The 21746-nt window shown below is 49.6% G+C and overlaps 11 protein-coding genes across 11 annotated transcripts; 4 read left to right on the plus strand and 7 right to left on the minus strand.

Moving 5' to 3' along the window:
* Nucleotides 1–111: 111 nt before the first annotated feature.
* On the minus strand, nt 112–2785 carry An05g00690 (uncharacterized protein; the record flags this gene model as incomplete). The annotated part of the gene is made up of 3 exons (XM_059747866.1): nt 112–539; nt 642–935; nt 994–2785. The coding sequence occupies 3 exons, from the start codon at nt 2783–2785 to the stop codon at nt 112–114; spliced, it is 2514 nt and encodes an 837-aa protein (XP_059600753.1).
* Nucleotides 2786–2918: 133 nt separating this feature from the next.
* On the plus strand, nt 2919–3414 carry An05g00700 (hypothetical protein; the record flags this gene model as incomplete). Its single annotated transcript, XM_059747867.1, has 3 exons — nt 2919–3000; nt 3076–3237; nt 3329–3414. The coding sequence occupies 3 exons, from the start codon at nt 2919–2921 to the stop codon at nt 3412–3414; spliced, it is 330 nt and encodes a 109-aa protein (XP_059600754.1).
* Nucleotides 3415–3529: 115 nt separating this feature from the next.
* Nucleotides 3530–5232, minus strand: An05g00710 (hypothetical protein; the record flags this gene model as incomplete). The annotated part of the gene is made up of 8 exons (XM_059747869.1): nt 3530–3646; nt 3821–3875; nt 3992–4095; nt 4229–4312; nt 4366–4412; nt 4588–4743; nt 4817–4988; nt 5044–5232. The coding sequence occupies 8 exons, from the start codon at nt 5230–5232 to the stop codon at nt 3530–3532; spliced, it is 924 nt and encodes a 307-aa protein (XP_059600755.1).
* An 845-nt stretch (nt 5233–6077) lies between these two features.
* Nucleotides 6078–8274, plus strand: An05g00720 (uncharacterized protein; the record flags this gene model as incomplete). Its single annotated transcript, XM_059747870.1, has 3 exons — nt 6078–6713; nt 6799–7967; nt 8013–8274. The coding sequence occupies 3 exons, from the start codon at nt 6078–6080 to the stop codon at nt 8272–8274; spliced, it is 2067 nt and encodes a 688-aa protein (XP_059600756.1).
* Nucleotides 8275–8685: 411 nt separating this feature from the next.
* On the minus strand, nt 8686–11121 carry An05g00730 (uncharacterized protein; the record flags this gene model as incomplete). Its single annotated transcript, XM_059747871.1, has 14 exons — nt 8686–8733; nt 8781–8832; nt 8932–9063; nt 9161–9266; nt 9368–9481; nt 9560–9699; nt 9752–9830; nt 9952–9961; nt 10017–10068; nt 10123–10551; nt 10612–10802; nt 10855–10916; nt 10965–10992; nt 11062–11121. The coding sequence occupies 14 exons, from the start codon at nt 11119–11121 to the stop codon at nt 8686–8688; spliced, it is 1503 nt and encodes a 500-aa protein (XP_059600757.1).
* Nucleotides 11122–11224: 103 nt separating this feature from the next.
* Nucleotides 11225–12268, minus strand: An05g00740 (hypothetical protein; the record flags this gene model as incomplete). Its single annotated transcript, XM_059747872.1, has 5 exons — nt 11225–11321; nt 11479–11510; nt 11662–11772; nt 11991–12083; nt 12182–12268. The coding sequence occupies 5 exons, from the start codon at nt 12266–12268 to the stop codon at nt 11225–11227; spliced, it is 420 nt and encodes a 139-aa protein (XP_059600758.1).
* Nucleotides 12269–14027: 1759 nt separating this feature from the next.
* Nucleotides 14028–14968, minus strand: An05g00750 (60S ribosomal protein eL42; the record flags this gene model as incomplete). Its single annotated transcript, XM_001390615.3, has 4 exons — nt 14028–14067; nt 14133–14317; nt 14384–14476; nt 14966–14968. 4 exons carry the CDS (start codon nt 14966–14968, stop codon nt 14028–14030), a joined length of 321 nt encoding a protein of 106 aa, XP_001390652.1.
* Nucleotides 14969–15236: 268 nt separating this feature from the next.
* On the minus strand, nt 15237–16279 carry An05g00760 (uncharacterized protein; the record flags this gene model as incomplete). Its single annotated transcript, XM_059747873.1, has 2 exons — nt 15237–15865; nt 15961–16279. 2 exons carry the CDS (start codon nt 16277–16279, stop codon nt 15237–15239), a joined length of 948 nt encoding a protein of 315 aa, XP_059600759.1.
* Nucleotides 16280–16872: 593 nt separating this feature from the next.
* An05g00770 (uncharacterized protein) lies at nt 16873–17467 on the plus strand (the record flags this gene model as incomplete). The annotated part of the gene is made up of 4 exons (XM_001390617.3): nt 16873–16883; nt 16960–17014; nt 17202–17284; nt 17380–17467. 4 exons carry the CDS (start codon nt 16873–16875, stop codon nt 17465–17467), a joined length of 237 nt encoding a protein of 78 aa, XP_001390654.1.
* Nucleotides 17468–18116: 649 nt separating this feature from the next.
* Nucleotides 18117–19338, minus strand: An05g00780 (uncharacterized protein; the record flags this gene model as incomplete). The annotated part of the gene is made up of 3 exons (XM_001390618.1): nt 18117–19061; nt 19138–19214; nt 19281–19338. 3 exons carry the CDS (start codon nt 19336–19338, stop codon nt 18117–18119), a joined length of 1080 nt encoding a protein of 359 aa, XP_001390655.1.
* Nucleotides 19339–20395: 1057 nt separating this feature from the next.
* On the plus strand, nt 20396–21745 carry An05g00790 (uncharacterized protein; the record flags this gene model as incomplete). The annotated part of the gene is made up of 6 exons (XM_001390619.3): nt 20396–20400; nt 20458–20557; nt 20610–20931; nt 20988–21033; nt 21083–21600; nt 21651–21745. Coding segments are annotated over 6 exons (1086 nt in total), but the record flags the coding sequence as incomplete, so codon positions are not given.
* Between the last annotated feature and the right edge of the window lies 1 nt (nt 21746).

Genomic DNA, 21746 nt, shown 5'->3' on the forward strand with positions numbered 1-21746 from the left:
AAAACAGACGTGTCAAATCAGATCATTCATCATCATTACTTCGTTCGCTAACCAGGAAGCGGCTTGAAAGATAACGGTGAAAAAAGATAGGCGGCAAGATATCCACCACGATTACGCGAAGACTCGGTTGAACCCCCTCATGAGCTGCTCAAGCCGACCTGCCAGCGGATCATCGTCGGGCTGTGGCAGAAGCCGGCCATGCGAGTCAAACCGGTCAGGCAGATCAACCGTCGAATCAGAATCAGATTCCGTCGCATTATTCTGCTGGCCCTGTGACCCAGAGCGGGCATCGTTACGTTTGTATGAAGAGTATGGCTCCGACGAAGAGTGTCGACGAGCCTGAGGGCGGTTGCGACGGCTCCCATGTACTGACCCAATAGTGGAATCACTGTCATCCGTCTCATATCCTAGGTCCTTCTGCCCTTCATGTTCGGAGTGAATATCAAATACAACTGACTTTGGCCCCGGAGGCTGACTGGCAGCGCGTGATCGGCGCCTCCTCGCACGGGGTGTCCTCAGCGATGACTGCGCATCTACACCTAAGTGGTATGGTCAGCAATAACTCAGGCTAGCGGCAGTCTTCCTGAACCCACCATCGAATCCGCGGTCTTGGACAGTGGGCTGGGGATAGTTCGATGCACTCACATTCTCGTCTGCCCTGCGGGGCCGCGGAGCGTAAGGGTCTGGGCCAGGGCCAGAGGGATAGTCGTACGACTGGGGTGGCACCGGGCCAGGAGGGTGTGGATAGTCAGCTGGGCTGTAAGGTGCCGGTTCTGGGCGTGGGCCTGTCGCTGGAGGGGGTGGGAAGTAGTTGCCGTTTGGATAATACTGGTGATCATCAATTGGCCGAGGCGCTGCTGCAGGTGTGGCCGGATAGGGTAATGGATTTTTGTACGAGCTGTCATATGGCTCACGGCGTGCATCCTCATCGGACTCTAGCACACAACCGTCAGCTTGGAATGCCCTGTTTTGCTGCAGCTCACCAAGGCTTACCCGGCCTATCTCTGTCCCTGTCCGCCTTCTTGCGTTCGTTTCGCTGTGAAAGCTTGTGAGCTGCATACCCAACTCCCGTGGCGGCTAAAGCAGCTTCGGCGAGGTCGCGGGAACGGCTGCGATGCTTGCCATGACGGCTTCGACGCCTCCGGTGGCTGCCTCCGTCAGAATCGGACGAGTCGCTACTGTATCGGACGCCCCGGCTGCGACTACGGCTGCGACTGAGACTGCGTGTTCGATGCCTGGAAGACCCGAACCCGGCAGCACCGCTGGCCACAGGATCAGAAGCGTCGGAATAATAGCCATGCGGGCTCACTGGGCGGCCATAGTAGTTAGGAGGAATGCTGCCATGAACTGGATGATCCCCGTATTCAATCAAACCAGGCGAGTCTCTCGTTGGGTCAGGGTACACCTCCGACGGGGCACGGCTCCGCGACCTCGAGCGTCGACGTTCTCGACGTCGTGACTCCTCCTCTTCTTTCTTTTCCTTGTTCTTCTCGTAGAGACCCGTTGCTGCGGCCGTTCCAAGTCCAGCCGCTACCACAGGGAGAGCCTTCCGGATCGCACTGTGTGATCGAGACTCGCGTCTGCGAGAGCGGGAACGGCTGCGTGCCTTCTCCACCAGCCCCGCTACGGCCGCTCCAGCCAGACCAGCCTCTGCCATATGCTTCCTGCGTTGCGACTGGCTGCGTTTCTCTTCATGGGTATCCCTTAGCGATCTGCGCGAGCTCGAGGCGCGGCGGTGGCGTGAGCGACTTCGTCGGTCTTTGTTCGAATTCGACTTACTCCGCGCCAACGCCACGGCTCCGGCAATGGCAGCAGCACCTAGGCCAAGTTCCGCAAGATGTCGGGCACGTGAGTGGGAATGTGAGCGGCTACGGCTGCGGCTGCGGCGGCTATGGCTATGGCGATGGTGGTGATGATGATGACGGCGCGAGTGAGAGCTTCTGCCATCGTCAATCGAATGGGAGCGATGTCGGCTTTTGCTGCGGTAGTGGTCTCTAACGCGCGAAACTGCCTCTGCCGCAACAGCCCCTAGAGCACCCGCACCGACATCTCTGCCCAGGCGGCCAACACCATCCGCCACTTCTTCCCCTTCTTTCTTGCGATGATTACGAAGCAGCTCTGCGGCACCGACACCCGCTAGCGCACCCTCGGCCAGATGCCGCCGATGGTGAGGGCTATCATCGTATTCCCGGACCTCTTTACGGATGTAAACCATGCTGTCATCACTGCTATACGCCTCTTGGTCATCTCGATGGCGGGCAGCCTGAGAGATGGAGTCACTAGGGCTCAGTTCCCGTCGAGAGCGGCGGTCATCATCGTATTCTCGAACACGGCGATGGTAGTAATAACCGCCGGGCTCTCTGTCTACTTCAGAGCGCCGGACGACTTCGTAGTCGGACTCCCTCGGGTTGACGTAGACGGGACCTCGGGCTTCAAGAAAGATTACCGGCTGAGCTTCACGAATGACAATGGGGGCGGGATATCTGCGGATGCGCTCGGGCGCATAGTACTCACGTTCGTAATAGTCTCTTTCGGAGCGATAGTCATATGGGCGCGAGTCGTAATCAACCTCACGCTCGTAACGCTGCACCGTTAGAGGTTCATCACGATCGACTGAGCGCCGGATCACCACTTCTCTATCACCAGGGTCTTCGCGGCGATAGAAAAAGTCGCGCTCACGCTCGTCCTCGGAGGGTATGACGTAACGCTTGATAGAGACGGTGGAAGAACGGGGCTCGTCCCACTCCCGCTCACGGTCTCGTTCTTTGTAGATGTACGTCGACATAAAGGAGGTGATGGAACAATTTTCAAAGCTGGTAGGTAGAGTTTTACTTGGATGAAATAACGATGGAAAGGTCAATCAGAAAAGGAAGAAGGGGCAAGGTTTAGAAGGGAGAGGAAGATGGAAGATTTGAAAGATGGGAAGCGAGGCTGCAGGGAAGTGGGGTATTAGCAAGGCTGACGAAATGGCCGGGCGGGCAACACTGACTGACGCAGGAGGTTGATTGTCAGGTGTAGATTATCGGGAATCCCAAGGTGAAACAAGAGACGCCCGACGATAGGACAGTAAAGCAGACGAAGCGCGCGGATGGCCAAAGAATCGAGCCGTGGCTGAGCGACGAGCAGTAACAGTAATGGGGACTGGATTGGTTGGTGTGATGAGGAGGGGTAAATGGACGGGACAGCAAGTGGCACTTGGTCAGTGTCTAGACGCGGATCCTAAGCAGCAGTCTAGCAGTCTAATTCCTCCAGGAACTGAGTGGAGATGGCTTCAATTTGAAATCAGAGAGATCTTCCAATTTCTAATCTCTCCGGACTAGATTCAAAGACAAAAGCAATGACGAGAATGGAGCAGAAGATAATGAAGATGAAGATGGAGAGGGAATGGAATGGAAATGGATTGGATTGAATTGAATTGACCCAAACAAGAAAGTGATCGACCACGTGAAGGCAAGACCTCGTGATGGCCCAATTGGGAAGCATCCCTGATACGGGCTGTAGAACCTGGGCTTCTTGTTCTCTCTCACTCTCACTCACTCTCACTCTTCCGGAGCAATCCGTCCCTACCAATCCGAATGATCCACCTTCTTACAATGTACACAGATTCCTTCTTGGCCTGCTTAGTGTGACAGTCAGTCATGAGGTCCTTTCCGAAACCCCAAACGCACAAAGAATGAATGAGGCTAACATTGCGCCCGATGCTAATCAACTAATTAGTCGCCATCGTCGTTTTATTAGTTAGTCTGTACTCCTCGGGCTCTTTCCATCCGGTTCCCATGGCCCGCTTAGCTTCATATCCCCTCGGAATTGAACAAGATACCATGTTGTTGACTTGCACTTGATCAGTCGTTCCTGATATGTCGGTTCCACGGATCCTGGTGGGTTGGGCTTGTCGCTAAACCATGGAAGCATGCCGCCTGTCATTCAGTGGACAAGAGAAGCATTTCTTTTCCACATCTTGGTTGGAGTGTTTTCTATGCAAGTGTCTAACCATGTGTAACTCGGATTTGCAGGACTTTTCGAGACTTCGAGAATGAGCGGAACTGGATTCCGAATAGCCGCGGCGGCGTTTTCATTTTTGACTTCGGAATCTGCCTGTTTTCCTTTGCCCGATGTTTACTTTTCCCCATGGCAAACTTTCTTTTGATTTGCCCCTAGTCCCCCTTCTGGCATGCTCCCCCATCAAGAATTGGCGTCATTCGTCCTGTCAGTTCGGATATCCACCAACTGTGCACCGCAAGTGCAACCTCTCGCAGTCAGTTTCCTTCACGGGGGAAAATCTATGACCAAGACTAAAAGTAGTCTGCTGGGTCTGCACCTTCCTCGTATCGTCTCATTTCCTATGGAGTATGATCTTTCACTAACGTTAGGCGAACCTCCGACCCGCGGGTCATTATTCGCCACGCGAACAGCTAGAGCCACCCACACTTTTTAGTGTTCTTTGCCCGAGTTCGCAGTTCGTATGCATCGGACTATTGGATGCTACGAAAATCCCGCCAGCACTGCTTACCTACATCATGCATGATCAAAGTACATACTTATTTTTTGGCTTGGCTGCTTGCGTGTCGCTAGTTCTACTTCGGCTACCAGATGTGTGACATAATGTTTTACTCATGCAGCGGTCAACCATGTTTGCCCGTTGAGATCTTGCTGTCGCTCTTAGATCCACAGGCTGCTCTGGCGCTTGGGGCGATGCAATTCCTTTAGACTCCTTCCGAAAAATGAGTGTCTCGACGATGATCCCTGCATCCAGTTGACTTTAGTTAGCTTGTGTGCCCGGAGGCTTTTTTTTTTTTTTTTTTTCTGGAAAACCGACTAAAAGCCCCCATTCGTAAGCGGTCTTCTTGCGCTTTGACCCCCAGCTTCTGATGCTGGGTCCATCCAGCCCACATGGTTTTGTTACACGGCGTTATCTCATAATATTGCTCTTGGATTCGCCCGCGTGCCTCTTCCGGTTCGATCGGTTTAAACAAGCTAAGGAATAGCCCCTGGAGATCAAGGCAAACTTTTTGTTTACAAATGGTGCCTATCGCCGATGCGCACAGACGGATCGTCCGAGGCCATGAGATGCGTAGTCGAAGCGTGAGCCAAATCGCCACACACGTTGCTTTCCGACACTGTACCCCAAAGCAGGAGCAAGCGGAGCAAAATAATCTTCACGGTACGGTGTGCGTGGGAAGTCATACGCCCTCTTGCGGTTCTCCGCGTGGCGGTGACGTCTTCAGATCCCATTAGCCTCAGCCGCTATATTCCACGCGAGTTTGGACGGGCCATGGAGCAGCAATTGGCAGAGACCAATAGGTTCAGCCTTCAGCCTAGGATCCACTCAAACCACAGACCCGAGTACCGGGGAACGTCATTGCGATCCTCGATCCATCTCAGCCCCTTGCGACTGGTCTCCTCGTCGGGCCCAGAATGACAGGGATCTCGTAAAATCCACTCATGCGGTGACTAGCTCACATCCGGTATGTTTCTGGAAGAGTTCCATGCATCAGAATTTGCCCCTAGTGCCTTCAATTGATGCACTCTCTGGCCAAGGAGACGGGAGATGCAAATTAAATGCATGATGCACTCTGACTAAATCGGAAAGAGATCTCATATGCTGCGACGCGGCTATTCTGGCTCGAGCAGTCCTCTGCAGTCGCTAGATCCCTTTTCGGCTATCTGGAATGACGCCGGTGCATGCTTGCAGGAAATAAATGAAATAGAGACAGAGAAAAAGAAAAACATGCGCCAAGGGGCCCATACTGGGGTTAAAGACTCCGGCATAGTGCCTGCCTCTCAATCCGCCCCCAATGCATTCTTATTCTTTGCAGATCTGTGATAGGAATTGTTCGGTTTAAAAGAGCGCCAGGCACCCTTGACGGCTCCCCTGTCTGTGACTCCTTGATTATTCCAGACATCTTAAAGCCTTCTCAAGCCACTTTCACTGGGCTCATTTCCTGCGGTTGGCTTTACAGCTACCCTCCGTTGCCTGTTTACCGCTTCCGCCAACCTTATCCAACGTTGTGGAGATCAATTGAGCCTCCAAAACCCAAATTTGCTTAGTTCTCCTCCGCCCTGTACTCCTGACCAGCATGGCCACCTCGAATCGCTCAAGCAGCAAGAGGTTGCCCATAAGTTGCCAAGCATGTCGCTCGAGAAAGATACGCTGCTCCCGTGACGGACGTCCGTGCCAGACCTGTGTTCGTCGAGGATTGGGCGCTGAGGACTGCATATACCTGGGTCAGCCCAGGCTGTCCTCTGAGCATGCCTTGACGGCAGAGTCTGCGGGGCAAACACATCTGCTCGCACGGATCCGCGACTTGGAGGAGCTACTTCATAGACAGGCACAGTCTCAGTCAAGTGGCTCCGTGTCCCCGCAAAACTCTCCTAGTGCTACAGGCAGCTTCCTTGAGTCCGATAGAGGTGTCGAGCTGAAGCCCAGCAGTTTGAGAAGCCCCTTGTTAAATAATGTGGGCACTCTTCAGACCTTTGCATCTGGATACGTTCGTGATCTACCATTCGCAACTCACGCCAGCCAACTTCAACTGAGTCCTACAGGTACAGGCTCTTCACTTCCCAGTGTAGACACTGAAATACCAGATGAGAGCGACGACCTTCAAATTCCGTTGACGAAATGCTCTGTTTCCAGAGATGAGCTGGTAGCTATTCTTCCGCCACGTCGGTATTGCGATGCGTTGAAGAATGTCTACTTTCAAGTATTCTCGCCTGTATGTTTTGAACTCCAATGATTTTCTTGAGCTATTCCTTCGCCAAGTGTCTTTTCATAAGTACCTGTGCTAACTCGGGACCTAGATGTTTCATATCCTGCATGACCTGACATTTGAGGCCGAATACCAACAATTTTGTCACGATTCCAGCAGCGTCACAACAGCGTGGATTGCGCTACTTTTTGCCATTCTGGGAATTGCCGTCACAGCGCTCGAGGATGATGAGCCGTTGCTTTCCGATTTAGGTCGTGAGAAGACTGTCACCCGTAATATCAAAGTCCTATCATCGCGGTATCGATCCGCCTCGCTGCGCTGTCTGGCCGCAGATGATGTCCTGTCTCGTCACTCCATCAATTCTCTCCAATCCCTTATTCTGATAAATTACGCGCGTATTCACCGGGGGCTTCCTACCTGGACTCTTTTAGGCTTCACACATCATGTCGCCATATCCATGGGCTGTCATGTTGACCCAGATCGATTCCCGCTCGGGCCTATTGAGCGTGAAGAGCGCAGACGAGCTTGGGCCGGAGTAACTATGCTTTATACTATTCAAAATACAGTTTTTGGCCATCTTGGTCATCATATACCCTCTCAAGGTGTGAAGCCTCCCTTGGAGATCAACGACGTGGACCTACTCACGGGGTCTTTATCTGAGCAATCGTCGCGTCCAACGCAAATGACGTATCTCCTGCTTGAATTTCGATTGGACAAGGTCTTGTCTATGATTTGTCAAACACTTTTCAGCTTCTGCCCCAAGTTCAGCCTCTCTCAACTAGAAGCGCAGGTTTTGGCTGTTCACGAGATATGCGACAGACGGTATCAGATCAACCCGAACCTTGAACCTCTGCCAGTACACCATGTCGCCAATCTCAATATTCTTTACAGCTATATTCACCAGCTACTGTTGCTTCTACTTCGACCAGGTCTCTGCTGCTACCTCCAAGGTGAATTTACACCAGAAACGTACGCCGCTAGAACGAAATGTGTAGCCTCTGCAAAGGCATCTCTCTCGATCTATCACTCGCTCCATGAGTCGCCTCAGTTCGCCTCATATAAGTGGTACAACTGTGGGCTTGGAAGCTTTCACGCTTTTCACGCAGCTGTAGTCTTGTCAGTGACATTGATGTACCCTGAGAGTCAGTTTGAGTTTGTCGAGATAAAAGACATGCTCTGGAAGTCACTGGATGTGTTTGCTGCTTTATCAAATCGCAGCAATTTCTGCAGCAAAGCAGTTCCCGTTCTTCGTCGGCTCATGTGAGTATTATCCCATTTCTAGGGATGCTAGCTTCCTTACAATAGTTCACCCCCTCCCGGAAAAATCATAGCTAATGGGGCACAAATTTCTAGTGACATGGCCTGCACTAGAGGCCAACAAGCAGTCTTGACTGTGGACCCAAACACGGGCCTCATAAGCTCCCCGAGCGACCTTACGCAGGACCTATCGCCAATAGCTCCAGAGTATATCATGGAGCCGCTCTTTGCCCAGCTCCAACCTCAGAGTTGGGTCAGTCCCACATCTGTTTACTGGGACGGTTGGAAATTCCTTTTTGAACGAGGGTAGTAGACACCAGAGAAGAGACAGACATACATTACATAAAACCTTGAAGCGACACGACATATCACATGTTGCTGTTTCTCTGCGTTGCCTGTTTCGCTCAAGGATCCATGCGATACAGCAACGGAACTCAGGCTGCCTGAGGCGCCTTGCGGGTCCATGCAACCACATATAACGTGAGGCACGGACGTTCCTACGCTCTAAACACGCTTTGGAAAACATGCCACCATGTGGCTGTGTACGGGGCCGTCTCTCAGCTGCGAATCAAACCACAAGCGCGCCGCCTCTCATTAGACAACGAGCACAATGCGACATGCACACGCCATGTCTCTGGACGGTTTATGACACAAATCTCCGGCATACAGCCTATCGGCCCTGATATCAGAGGGGTATAGGCAGAGCTGCTTTCAGATTTCCCTAATGATAACCGACGCAAAATGTATAACGAGCTCTGAATGATCTAACCTGATATAATTTCACATTATAATAGATGATAAACTTCTTCAACTTACCATAACTGTACCATCATACGAAGAGCAGTAACAATAACGTTGTATACCCCACCTGGTCCCAGTAGTAGTATTTCCTGCATATCTAACAGCCAAGCCAGTCCCCACCCTCCTACTAACTATATGGGAAATCAATCACGCCCTCTCATCATACACCACCTCAACACGTTGAGAATCGCACTTCGCATCTGGATCCTCATCCTCACCATCATCTTGCTTATCAGACGTGATGACCTTATCTCCAAAGGATGCAGCGATTTCTTCAAGTGTGCGCTGCTTCGTTTCACTAGTAACCGGAGGATGTCAGATTAGTTTATCGTCAAATAAGCAAGCGGCAAACAGTCGAGCCAGTTCTTTAGAATGGAGGAAAATATCCTACTTACGGAAAGTAAAAATAAGCCACAGTGAAGAAGAAGACAGTGCATGCTACAAAAACGTAATAGTAGTTTTCGCCGATGTTGGCAAATGCACTGGGGCCGGCTTCGGTGACTGCGAATTGATAATCAGTCAGTATTGATACTTTGGTGTTAATGGTGTGTGGGTGATGAGGGTTGGAAGGAGTTGGATGTATGGGACGGGTATCAACTAACTGGCTACGTTGACGATAAAGTGTGATGCTGCTGCTAGACCCATTACTTTGCTTCGGAGGGCTATGGGAAGGACTTCGGCGCCGTAGAGCCAGGTTGTGCTGTTGAGCATGCCGTCTGTTTTCCGAGGTATCATATGTTAGTTCCATTTATATATGCTTAGTTAGGGAAGTGGTTGGTTGATTGATGACGTACAGTATGCTACTACGAAGAGATAGATCCCCAGAATGGCAAAGCCTTTTCCGACTCGGTTGTCGGTGTTTTGGAACTCGCGTTGCATGACGGCTGCGTAGATCTCAACGATGATGATTCCGCCCAAGCCGGATAGGAGCATTCTGTACTTTATTAGATAAGATATATGGCTAGTTTTCTTAGAAGGTGACGTACTTTCGACGACCCCATTGGTCGGTTAGGTATTTGGTCGTAATGCAGTTGAAGATGAATGCCACTGTGCCGTATACGGCAGCTAGTGCAAGAATAGTATGCGAGTCTATTCCGAGAGATTTGTATAGAGTTGCTATTCATTGTGAGTATGAATGAAGGCATAAGAATGAGGGGGCAAAGGGGGATTGAAAGGCGATACTGACTTTGATAGTACTAGATTTGGTCAGTATTCATGTTTTCTTTTGTAGTCAATGTAAGCATCACTTACTTGAATCACATTCACACCAGTAAGACTGGTCATGGTCTGTACAGCAATCGATCTATAAGCGCATCAGAGTTGATACACTTTGATCAGAGAAATGTGAGCAACTCACACTAATGCACGGCGTCTGAACAGTCTGAATATATCCTTATAAGAAGTTATTTCTCGCTCCTTTTCATATTCAATCTGCGCCTCCATCGCAGCGAACTCCTGTTGGAGTTCATCAGCGGCCAGATCTCGACGGATCCTCTTGTACTGGACCCGCGCCTGTTCAACATTTCCTTTACGGATCAGATGGCGCGGTGAGTCGGGCATAAAGGTGATCAGTCCAAAGAACATGATGACCCCCCAAGGTATTTGTATTCCCAGAGGCAGTCTCCATTGTACTGGCCCATACGGCGCGTAGCTGCAAGCATATCCGATCCAGTTGGAAGCCATCGTTCCAAAGGAGATGCCGCAACCCGAAATGCCACCGATCAGGCCGCGATAGCGAGGGTCTGAGATTTCGCTCAGATATATGGGAACCGTAGCGACGAGACCACTGAGCAGGGATGGTTTAATTAGAGTCACATTTTCCCACAATTCAGTGAAGAATACTCACCCAACTGCATAGCCAGCTAGCGCACGTCCAGCAAGGAACATTCCAATATTGACTGAAGCTGTCTGAATGACTGTGCCAATTGTGACGACTACACACAGTAGCTCCATAAATCTAAGGCGTCCAAGTTTATCTCCGACAGCAGTCTGAGTGAGCGCGCCGACTGCTTCGCCGGCAATGTAAACTGAGACGACCTAGGTTATCTCAGCTTGATATTCACTTTAATGCGACAAATCTCAGACGTACAGCACCGGTGAGGCCATTGGAGGGGTGGTTCATGTAGTTTATCCAGCTTTGATGAGCGATTGCTAACAAAGTCAGTCATAACCGTGGAGTGTCCGGTTTAATATTCTTACTTGTCGTAGCGATTCCCGTGTCGAATCCCTAGGTTAAGTCACTCAGAAGTGGCTCACGACGCATAAAGCTATCATCTAGGTAAATATGGTAACTCACGAAAAGAAAGGTTCCGATTGCAGCAAACAGTGCAACGCCGATCGTGAACCAGACAGCCATCTTGACAATCGCAGGGCACAGGTGGAAGAAGGACGTTTAGAGATCACATATTGATAGCCTCTCTGCAAGGGAAAGCGCCGTCTTAACATAACGCCGTCCTACGTCAAACTGGCAGTGCCAATAACCATTCAGCCGAGGGTGCGTCACGATAGCAGCCACTCGGAGTATGACCGACCGAAGTGCGCATGAGGTACAAAAACCTGGGAGAGCAGACCACATAATGGAGTTACGAAGACCGTATTATGTGGGGCAAAGTGTTCAAGCACTGGGGTTTTCCCCGCATTCCAGGAAGTATGCGTCTGGGGATAGTACTTAGTAGATGGACTAGGTCCGAGGGAGGCGTGGGGGTAACCTCACAAGGCAGGCCTCATAGCATCATTGACTCGCCTCTTCTATCGGCCGAACAAGATTTAAGGTAAGCTTGATCCAGACGGCATAATGTTTCAGCGCGTATAGAGCAATGATTGGTTCAAAGATCACACAAAGAAGTCTTGAGCGATGAAGAAGAGTTCCAAAGAAAGTGCAAACTAATATGATTACCGGAGGGGCAATGGATGATCTTTTCCAAAATTCCGATATGTCCAGAAAGTCTGTCGTCTTGTGACTTCCCGCAATTGCATGATTACTCCCCGTCTCTGCAGCCCAGTGTACCTGGAAACAATACAATGATAGTAGAGCACTCATATACAAGGATTTAGAGGTTATCACACTAGGTTAAATTTCGCCTAATCTCCGAGGGCAATAACTAATACTCCGGTACTTTAATGCAGTCATCAGGCCACTTTTTGAAGCCTACGTACATCTCTAGCACAAGTACCAGTAAGTGCGCTCTAATATATATCTCAAACTGTTCTAGTAGTAAGTAGTACTAGTATGACTGCTAGTGAAGACATAGCCAGCTTGACACCCACAGTATGGTGAGCTGGGACATACAGTGTGTTCCAGCTTCCACTCTTTAGAGACTTGACCATCATAAATCCAATGCAACGATTAGAGTAAGGGGACACTCATGGACATCTCGCAAGTATGCTCCGCAAACCCATGGGCGGCCTGGACAAACGGGCACCAATACACTAACCCAAAATGGAAGATCTCGCTTCCCTCGAATGATTTCTCGCTTAGATGACACTAGTCGCACTAGCGCCATTTCCCCCAACCGGCCAGGTATAAAAGCTCGCCGCACCCGCCCTCTCTTTAGACTATTTTTCTTTTCTTCTCCAGCTCTCTTTGCCTTTTGGCTTAGATCAAGTGTAGTATCTGTTCTTTTCAGTTTAATCTCTGAAAGTGTTCTAAGGAACACAACATTGATTAATCTTATTTTTGCACCCCGTGGCGGGGCCTCTGTGCTTGCGCATGCCTTGCTACACAGTGTCATCGGGCTTACACTACCCCCGATCGACGCGAACACCTTTTTCATCAATTTGGTCGGCTTGTCCGACTGATTGGAGAAGAAGTACTATCATAGTGTAGAAATGTAGCTAGTAGGGGTCCAATTCGCTGGCAGGGTTCTTTTGTGGCAACCAATGATCATCCCGAATAGCAATCAAGCAATGCTCCGACCATGGAATTCGAAGAATATAATAATGTGTATTGGAGTGGCTGGGTGTTGGATAAATTTGGAGATTGACAGTAGGGAGTACTTGGTAGATAGGAGAAAGAGAGAGGTGGTTTGCTGCTGGCAGAGGGATTAGCTATGTATTATGCCATATAGAAAACTATCTTCACTATTTATTCGGCAGAAAAGCTTTCCATCGATTAGGATATATTTACCAGAAACCAACTACACAGTAGTTCGAGCGCTTCGAATGAACCACCACGAGATTCCCCTTTACAGTCGCATCATCGCACCCCGAAAACCATTGAGGAGCCGACATTTCACCGCTCTTCAGACCGCCTAGAGCGGCAGAACCTAGCGAACCTCGTTCAAAAAACCTCGGATTTAAGCGGATTTTAGAAAGTACAAGTCGCAGAAAAGTCAGTTGCGAAACTGTTCGTTTTTTCTTGGCGGCAGAAAACGGGTCACTGACCGCCGCGCCCGCTAATTGCAGAACCGCCTTGCCGTAGTTATGAAGTAGCACTAATATAACTGGCTAAATTTTGTCCTTACTCGTATAGTAGTATGATCCTGGGCTCGACATTTCAGGGATAGTTTTCTTATTTCCATGAAGTTGAAACAAGCCCGAAGGATTATTCTTCATAGATTGATCGGATGTAAAATTCAGCCAGGAGGACATCCAATGTGTCGCATGTCAGACACATTTTTGAGTTCATATTTCTGTATGCATTAGTGACTTGATCAGATACATAGAGATATCAATCATTGATGCTGAAATCACGGCAATTCTGTCTTGCATTGCAATCATATAGAGTTCCCGATAAGATGAATGATTGGGGCGATATCGAATTTGTCGCTGTAGATCTCCTACATGTGAACATAGTTCCCATACGAAGATTGGAAATCCTCAAAACGGCCGAGACGATTCGAAGTATACGGCTAGTGCATTCTACAGTTTTGGTCATCTACCCAGACGTACTAAGTTCCCGGAGTAGTTTAGCGCATCTCATCAGACATTTGGGGAGGGGAAATGAAGCGTAGTACTTGGTAACGCTGTTGGTTAGACAGGACCCTTGATGATCTCAAGATAAGGCGCATCCGGTTTGGTTGGCACATGGTGCGAGTATTCTACGTCACGTTGAAACCAAGTTCTCGTTGCTTACGCTCCCTACAACGATGCAGCACACGATAGTTCGTCAAGAGACTCATCAACTAGGAGTCATATATTCTTTCATTTTTTCTTGAATATGAGATCCTATTCCATCTTCCATTGCCGATGTCATAGCCGCCGCCGCAGCATTGCGGTCTGTGCAATGCATGAAACCCAGAGCCGAACAAGAAAACCGCAAATTTAGAAGACAAGAGCAGCACCCTTGGTCTTCTTGTCACCACTGTTGAAAAAGAAGAGAGATGGTTAGCATCACCCATAGATCGTATGCCGAGCGTATGAACGTACCCAAGCTCGAAGTGCTTGCAGCGCTTCAGAGAAAGCTGCTTCTTGGTCTTGCAAGCAGTGCACTCAAGACGAAGGACAATCTTCTTGGTGGTCTTGGCCTTCTTGTGGAAGACGGGCTTGGTCTGACCACCATAACCGCTCTGCTTCCGGTCGTAACGACGCTTACCCTGGGCGAACAGGGAGGCCTGTAGAGATCATGATTGCATCAGCATAGGTCGCGCGGTGGGCTCGGTTGCTTGGGCAGTGTTCACCTTTCCAGCCTTGTACTGGGTGACCTTGTGCTGGGTGTGCTTGTGGCACTCCTTGGACTTGCAGTACGTCCGGCGGGTTTTCGGAACGTTGACCTGAATGCGAGAAGAGTTTGATCAGCGCCTGCTGTGGTAGGATGGTTATCACACAACGTCCGCAGCCTGTTCCTGAGTTCCTCGTCGTCGGAGATGGTGGTTCACGGTGGGAATGATATTGTTCCGAGAAAGTGAGGAAAAGCAGATGATGGTATAGCAAGGGTGTCGTGGCTCAGAACAATTCGATTTTGATGGTTTCGGTCGCACTCAACATCTTTCACTTCAATCCCACAATTGATCGCGGGGCAAACCCCGGTCGAGAATTCCATCATCTTTGACCATTTTTGTATTGATATTGACGGTTCAGGATTTTCGTTTGCAGCTTCGATCGTTGCGCTTCGTATAGTGGCGGCTTTCAACTCGGTTCGCCGTAGGAAAAGAGTGCCGTATGTCGTCCCATCTCGCAATATGCCGATTGACCGAAAACACTTCTCCGACGCCCAGGAACACGGAAACGAGACTGATAGACGATCAGAACAATATTCTTACCATTTTGACTGACTTGGCCGGATCGCGAACTTGGTGGTCGTTGATAGTCTCTTGTCGGGAGGATCGAGTTGGGCTGGCCGTGTGTTGTGGGATTTCGTTCGCTTAGGGTGCGGCCTAACCGCGTTTGTGTGCCACCCGCCAAGACCGCCTGTGGTCAGTGGCTGCCTCAGGCAAAGACCCATATCATCCCCATAGTTATCTATCGAATCGTATTCATTCGCCCACCGTCTAGATTATTCATGCTGAATCAATGCTACTGGGAGACCCTTTACTAGAAGCCTTTGCCAACAACAACGGCTTCTCCTCCACCGTAGAAAGACGTCCCTTTACAAAATTCCAACCCCTTTTCCTGCCCGACAAGCCATTCCCCTTTCCCAGAGATGGCTCCGTCTTCTTGAAACCAGTATTTCGTCCGGAGCATCTCATTGATCTTCCCCACCCTCTCTACCAGTGCGGCCACCCGCGCATGGTCCACCGCTTCGTCTTCCACTTTATTGGGGTTGTCTATCAAGAAGCCGTCCCGAGTGATGAACCGTGCAATCGTAATATGTGCCGAGAGGGCAATATACCTCGGCTTCATCTGTAACCCCGTCGCTGTGACGATACTCGAAACATCACGTCGCAGATGGTGATAAGTGTATCCATCACCGTCCACATTGTGGGCAGTTGTAGTCTCTTCTCCAGCAGCAGGAACAAAGCTCAGCGCCATGGCAGTTGCATCGTAGCTGATCATAGGTTTAACCAACCGTGTCCGATGATGAAATAGAAAATCCACCAGCTTCGGCACGACGCCACTACCCTGGAGATGAGAAACCAATCCTTCAACCTCCGGCTCAGGTCGGCAGCTGGCGATCTCTAACGTAGTCATATGCAATTGCTCTGGAGGTGTGAACCATATGCCTAGTAAAACAGGTGAAATGGAATCGATCAGTTGAACCAGGCAATACAGCACACGGAATGGAGGAAGTGCCCCGCAAAGGCAAGATATAACTAACTTGGGGCAATTTCTCGAATGGCCTGCTGGACTTCAGCGACGAGGTCCCGGATATGTTGCGGGGGTCGAGCGTATAGTGTAAGGTTATGCCTAGAATCGACAAAGGGCAGTGTTTCGCCGTTGGCTCCTGCCTGTAGCTTTCTCAGGATATCGTCAATCTGCCAACCTGTGAAGTCGGAGCTGAGGAGCCTCTCTTTGTATTGTTCATTTCGGCTGGACCGGTGAGCTTCATATCGAGCTTGAATTTGTTTCTGTGATTGGTACTCGTCAGGAGTGTTTTTTTGGGAGCGGTTGGGGCCTTGGGAGTTATACTGGGTCATCTTGACATTCTAAGAGGAGAATGTCGAAAGGGTTAACTTCTTTGGTACTGTTCTCCATCTTACACGATGTGACACCTGTTCGTAGTGTGCTGTGAGAGCAATTCAGTAGAAAATGGTGTTCATTTGAGGGGTAACTGATTGAGATACAGATCGCCAAGGACATGTGCTATATATATCCCATTCCGATTAATGGTACATTCAGTGAGACCACAACGACCAAAGCAGCCAAACCGCGTAGAGGACAGCCAGCGCAAAACATCTAACGAATCGCAATTATTCCTCACAATCAAACAAAGTCATTTTACTATATCATCACCATATAACCAAAACAACTGCTCCCATTTTACCCGGGGCGATGTAGTTCCCTAATTACTATGTCGCGGCTTACTCCGTTATTTTGATGCCCCACCAAAAACCCCGCCGAAGCTTTCCGTCACCAGCTGAGCCCAGTCAACAACCACCTCCATCATCGTCGTTCTCTTCACTACTATATTAGAGCGTCTTGTTCCTTGGAATTCTCGTCCTTATTATTTCCTCTCCTATAGCAACTTACTCTACGAATACCTTACAGTCGCTATCTATCTTACCTCAAAATGTTGATCAAGTGAGTTGTTGTCCGCCCATGACGCACGCAGATACCCTCTGTCGCGATAGCAAAGCTAATCGGCGTCAACCTCCAGAGTCCGTACCCTTACTGGCAAGGAGATCGAGTTGGACATCGAGCCGGATTACAAGGTACATACACACATCTACACATCCACAGACATATATATGTCTTTGCAATCTCGCCCCATCCGCGTGTGGTGATTGTTAGCTGGTCTTACTAGCCGGCTGCAACAACTCCGCTCGCACACGACCAGCCACCCACCCCACGGACCTATGATACTTTCTTCCGCGCAGTCGCTAACAAGTACATATGCAGGTGTCCCGGATAAAGGAGCGTGTTGAAGAGAAAGAGGGTATTCCTCCTGTTCAGCAGCGATTGATTTTCGGTGGAAAGCAGATGTACGCATACACCCGTTTCCCTATTCCTACACTTGGGGATGTATAATCGCTATGCTTTGGGCCAAATACTGATAAAGGGACTTTCGTGAATATAGGGCCGACGACAAGACTGCATCGGAATATAACCTGGAAGGTGGTGCCACGCTACACCTTGTTCTTGCTCTGCGTGGTGGATGCTTGTGAATGTGTGTGGTATGACAGAAGGGGGAATAAAGAGGAAGATATCTGTATGTTGCTTTCAAGGCCGGTATTCTGAACGCTATGTAGCGTTGGTTTTTGTTTCGAGGCTATGGGCATGCATGTAGGTTTTGATCCTGGGGCGGAGGGTTTTAATGAGCTACAAACCAACAATGCAGTAATGACAGTTTTCTACATATTTTCACTGAAGATGGAATCCCTCGTGCAGTCGCGGAATGGGAATTGTCATGTGTGACTGGTTTCTCATATAAAATAAGACCGACCGTGCAGCCTGTGTATGTAATAAGAGGAGAGTATAAGCACAATGGATATAGAGAAAAGGGATGATATGCTCGAGAACCAAAGATTGCACTTCATTGACTTCGCCAAACAGATTGCTTCGCACCAGTTTCCCGATATAGGTTGTGAGATCCCTGGTGGGATGCAAAATGCCTATTGTGGCTCCCGACCTGAGCCTGCGATATCCAGGTATATGAGATCGAAAGAACGCCTTCTGTGGTATCATTTGCAAAACGCCATCAACTGAAACGATGATCCAGACTCACGCCAGAACTAAACGCCATCCCTATATATTATGAGCGGGTTTGTGTATCTAATAATGCAGGTTGACTTCTTGGGATCAGCTTATGTCCAATCAGTTCAGTTTCTTCTTCTTTGGTTGGATAAAGAGGTTCGGGGCAGGACGTTTGCGGACAACTGCCGGACGGGGTGGTTGTGGCGGAGACGCTGGCATGTCCTCTACGGCAGACCCCCGATGAGAGCCAGTCGCACTGTTACTGAGCGGATGGGATGTCTGTTTCTTGGCCGCTACCCCTGATAGAGATCCGGATGGACCTCTTGTTGGCAGCGATGTCTGTGCATTTCTCCCTGCCATAGGCTTACTGGCTGCAGCAGGGCTATGCGATTGGGTTATTGCTCGTAAACGAGCCTCTCTTTCCCGCAAGCTGGGACCAACTTCCAGACTATTCTGGCTTGTGGAGGGAGCACTCATCTGGGGCCGTAACCGACCGGGCGCTCTCAGAGCTGGAGCCTCCTTTCGTCGAGCGACAGGGGGCTCAGCAGGACGTATATGGTCCTCGATCAGAGACCGCGGAGCCTGTCTGACCTGGGAAGCTCTGTTATTAAGGTGCTTTGTTGGCACAGTAAGAACATTATTCCTCTTTGTTGCTGTAAATATGCTGTTCTTTTTCTTTGTTTCTCTTGGCCTACCAAAAGCCCAGGGGGTCATGGAAGATGACGACGTCGGCGAGCCGCCCAGTCTCCGATCGTACGAAGCATATCGTTGCCTCGCGGTCGGCCTCTCTCGGGGGAGACCGATGATTCGACGATCGGTAACGAATTTGGCACTTTTTTCCTGGCGCTCCGAGCTGATGCCATCTAAAGCCATCTTCAGCTTTTCAGCATCCTCTTCCACTGCCCGTTGGACTTGTTCCCGGAGGTCACAATATACGTCATACCAACAATCGGGTTTCTCAGGCAGATCGTATTCGTCCCATCGCGGGATATCTCTTTTGATGAACTCCAGCCAGAGTTCCTCGTCATCTCGCATCAAATGTGGGGACTGTAATTCCAGAGTTCTCTGTGTTGTGGGGTGAGTTTGACTGTTAGCCAAAGGGTTACTGACGAAGGACGGGGGGGTTCCGCTGCAGACTCACCAGTTTCTCAGGACTCTCCACTTTCAGTAGAAATGGACGAGCGAGTACATAGGGAATGTTGCCAATATCATTTAATTCTGCACGAGCACTTAGTATCAGTTTACCGATGGGCTCTTGTCAAGGTGGGATTGGGCTCTGCATACGTTTCACGTTCCTAATCGCAGTCGCCGTGCAGAGCTGCAGAAGTGATGGTGGCGGCATGGTGGTTTATCGGGATGGGCACCAAAAAATAACCAAAAAAGTGGCATGGAAGGTGTATCGGATATAAGGAAGAAGTGAGAGGCATCTGAAAAAGGCATGTGAGATGGTCACCGACGATCAGGATGGGATGAACGTAAGGCCATTGAGCCTTTGTACGTGGTAAATGCGCCTGCGTCAGGCTCAAGGCGGACAGCTGTCTCGTCATGATCTCATTGGTTCATTGGGACCAGGTCAGGCGGAAGCTCGGATTCTGCCGAGTGTTTGTGTCTCACCGCCCGAGATGATGATAGATGTCGTTCTCATTACCGACGATGAAGATTGATTTCTACAATCATGTTATCGGGCTCAAAGAATATTGGCTGTGCTGGATGCCATTACTGCTACATCTGGATGAGGCTGTTATTGACCCCTGTATATTCAGTCCCTATCTTACATCCACGGTACTCGGCTATCTTTCTGAGGAATAGCCCGTCATTATTTGCTCGCAATGATCTACAACTCAGGCTGAGCAGTTTTGTTATTGTGGCATTATCCGTCTGCAGAACAGGGACTCACCCCGGAATACATCTCCGCAGCCTTGTCATTTACCTAACTGAAAAGTGAGGCGGGCTTGGCCAGTAATGCGCCCCATCGGGCGCTGCGGCAAGTGCATCGCCTCGCTGCCAAGGCTCTGTATAGCTCTTTATGCCTCATACTATAATGATGACCGGAGACTGATCACCACTCCGATGATATAAAGATTATCGTTGTGGGTGGAAGTTGCCCTTAGTAAACTCGTACACAGAGTTCATGATGAAAGTCATACGGGCGATGGATGACTGCGCCCTGGTGTCATCGGTTCCTGGAAGCTTTGAAAAGATGTTGTATTGATAGTGTAATATAGAGACTGAGAGTATATAAAGACGTACTTGTGCCATAAGTCGGCTCTCTGTCATATCTCAAGGATTAACACACTACAACATCTTATCAATTTATTCGAGCAAGAAAAATCGACAGTACCATTCGGAGCAATCTTTTATTGATCTATAATATCACCAAGCCTCCACAAATCGCAGCCATGTGGTAAGCCTCAAAGTCACCGCAAGCCTAAGCCTGTCTCTTATAAACGCATTGCTATAGGTACGCGATTTCTCGACCAAGCGAGTATCTCGTGCTCACTGGAGCCGGGATTGACGACATCAAAGTATGCAAGAAGGCATTTGTGTGGCCACTTCAACGGGTATGATTCGCTCAAGAGGTGTCAAGAGTATAGCTGACATGTTATTAAATAGTGTTCGAGGATATCTGTAGCACCGTATGATTTCTCGCTTAGCCTTCAGGCTATGACAATCGAGAAGCTGCAGTTTTCTCTGCCAGCAGTGTTTACCATCGGCCCTGATAACGAGCAAGGCGCACTCAGAAAATATGCGCTGCTTCTTTCGGGCTGCACAGACGAGGCTGATCCTACCCAGAAGAAGGATCTGAACAGCAAAGCAAAGCAGAACCATGTACAGGATATTGTTCGAGGAATCATCGAAGGTGAAACACGAGTGATCGTTTCTAGCATGTCCATGGAGGAGATCTTCAAGGAGAGACAGATATTTAAGACGAAAGGTGAGTGGCGCTTTGCTGACTGGGTGAGTCACTGTATTTACTGACATCCGAGGAAGTGATCGAGAACGTTCAAAATGAACTCCAGCAGTTTGGCCTGAGAATGTAAGTTTAAGCCCGTTGAGGAAGTATCGTCATTAATAATAAAGCATAGTTATAATGCCAACGTAAAGGAGCTTCAAGATACCCCTGGAAGTGAATATTTTGCTTTCCTGAGCCGAAAGGCTCATGAGGGAGCCCTCAACCAAGCCAAGATTGATGTTGCCGAGGCACGAATGAAAGGAGAAATTGGAGAGGCAGAGAAAAAGGGCAGAACCAAGCAGGAGATCTCCAAGATTGACGCCGACACTGCTGTTCTAGAAACAAAGCGCAAGGCGGAGAAGGCCAAGGCAGACTCAGAGCTTACGAACCGCAAAACAGAACTGGATGCTGACGTCCAACTCAACAAGATCGCAGCTCAGCGTCAGACGGAAATGAGAGACGCTGAGTTGCAGAAACAAGTGCAAAGCAAGCGCGCAGAGACGGAGTTGGAGCGTCTCAGAGCCGAGCAGGTCACAAAAAGCAAGGTTGAGCGTGAGTCTTCCCAGGAAGAGGCCGACGCTGCCTTTTATACGGAACAGAAGGCGGCGGATGCAGAATTGTATAAGAGCAAAATGGAAGCAGATGCAACCTGTAAGTTGTTGATGACCTTCAGCGATAGTCTAATGCTGACTTCCCCTTAGATTACCGCCAGAGCAAAGACGCAGATGCAGCTTTCTATACTCAAAAGCGAGAAGCCGAAGGAATCCTCGAGATGGCAAAGGCATATGGTGCGCTCG

This window comes from Aspergillus niger (genome assembly GCF_000002855.4).
Source record: "Aspergillus niger supercontig An05".
Lineage (NCBI taxonomy): Eukaryota > Fungi > Ascomycota > Eurotiomycetes > Eurotiales > Aspergillaceae > Aspergillus > Aspergillus niger.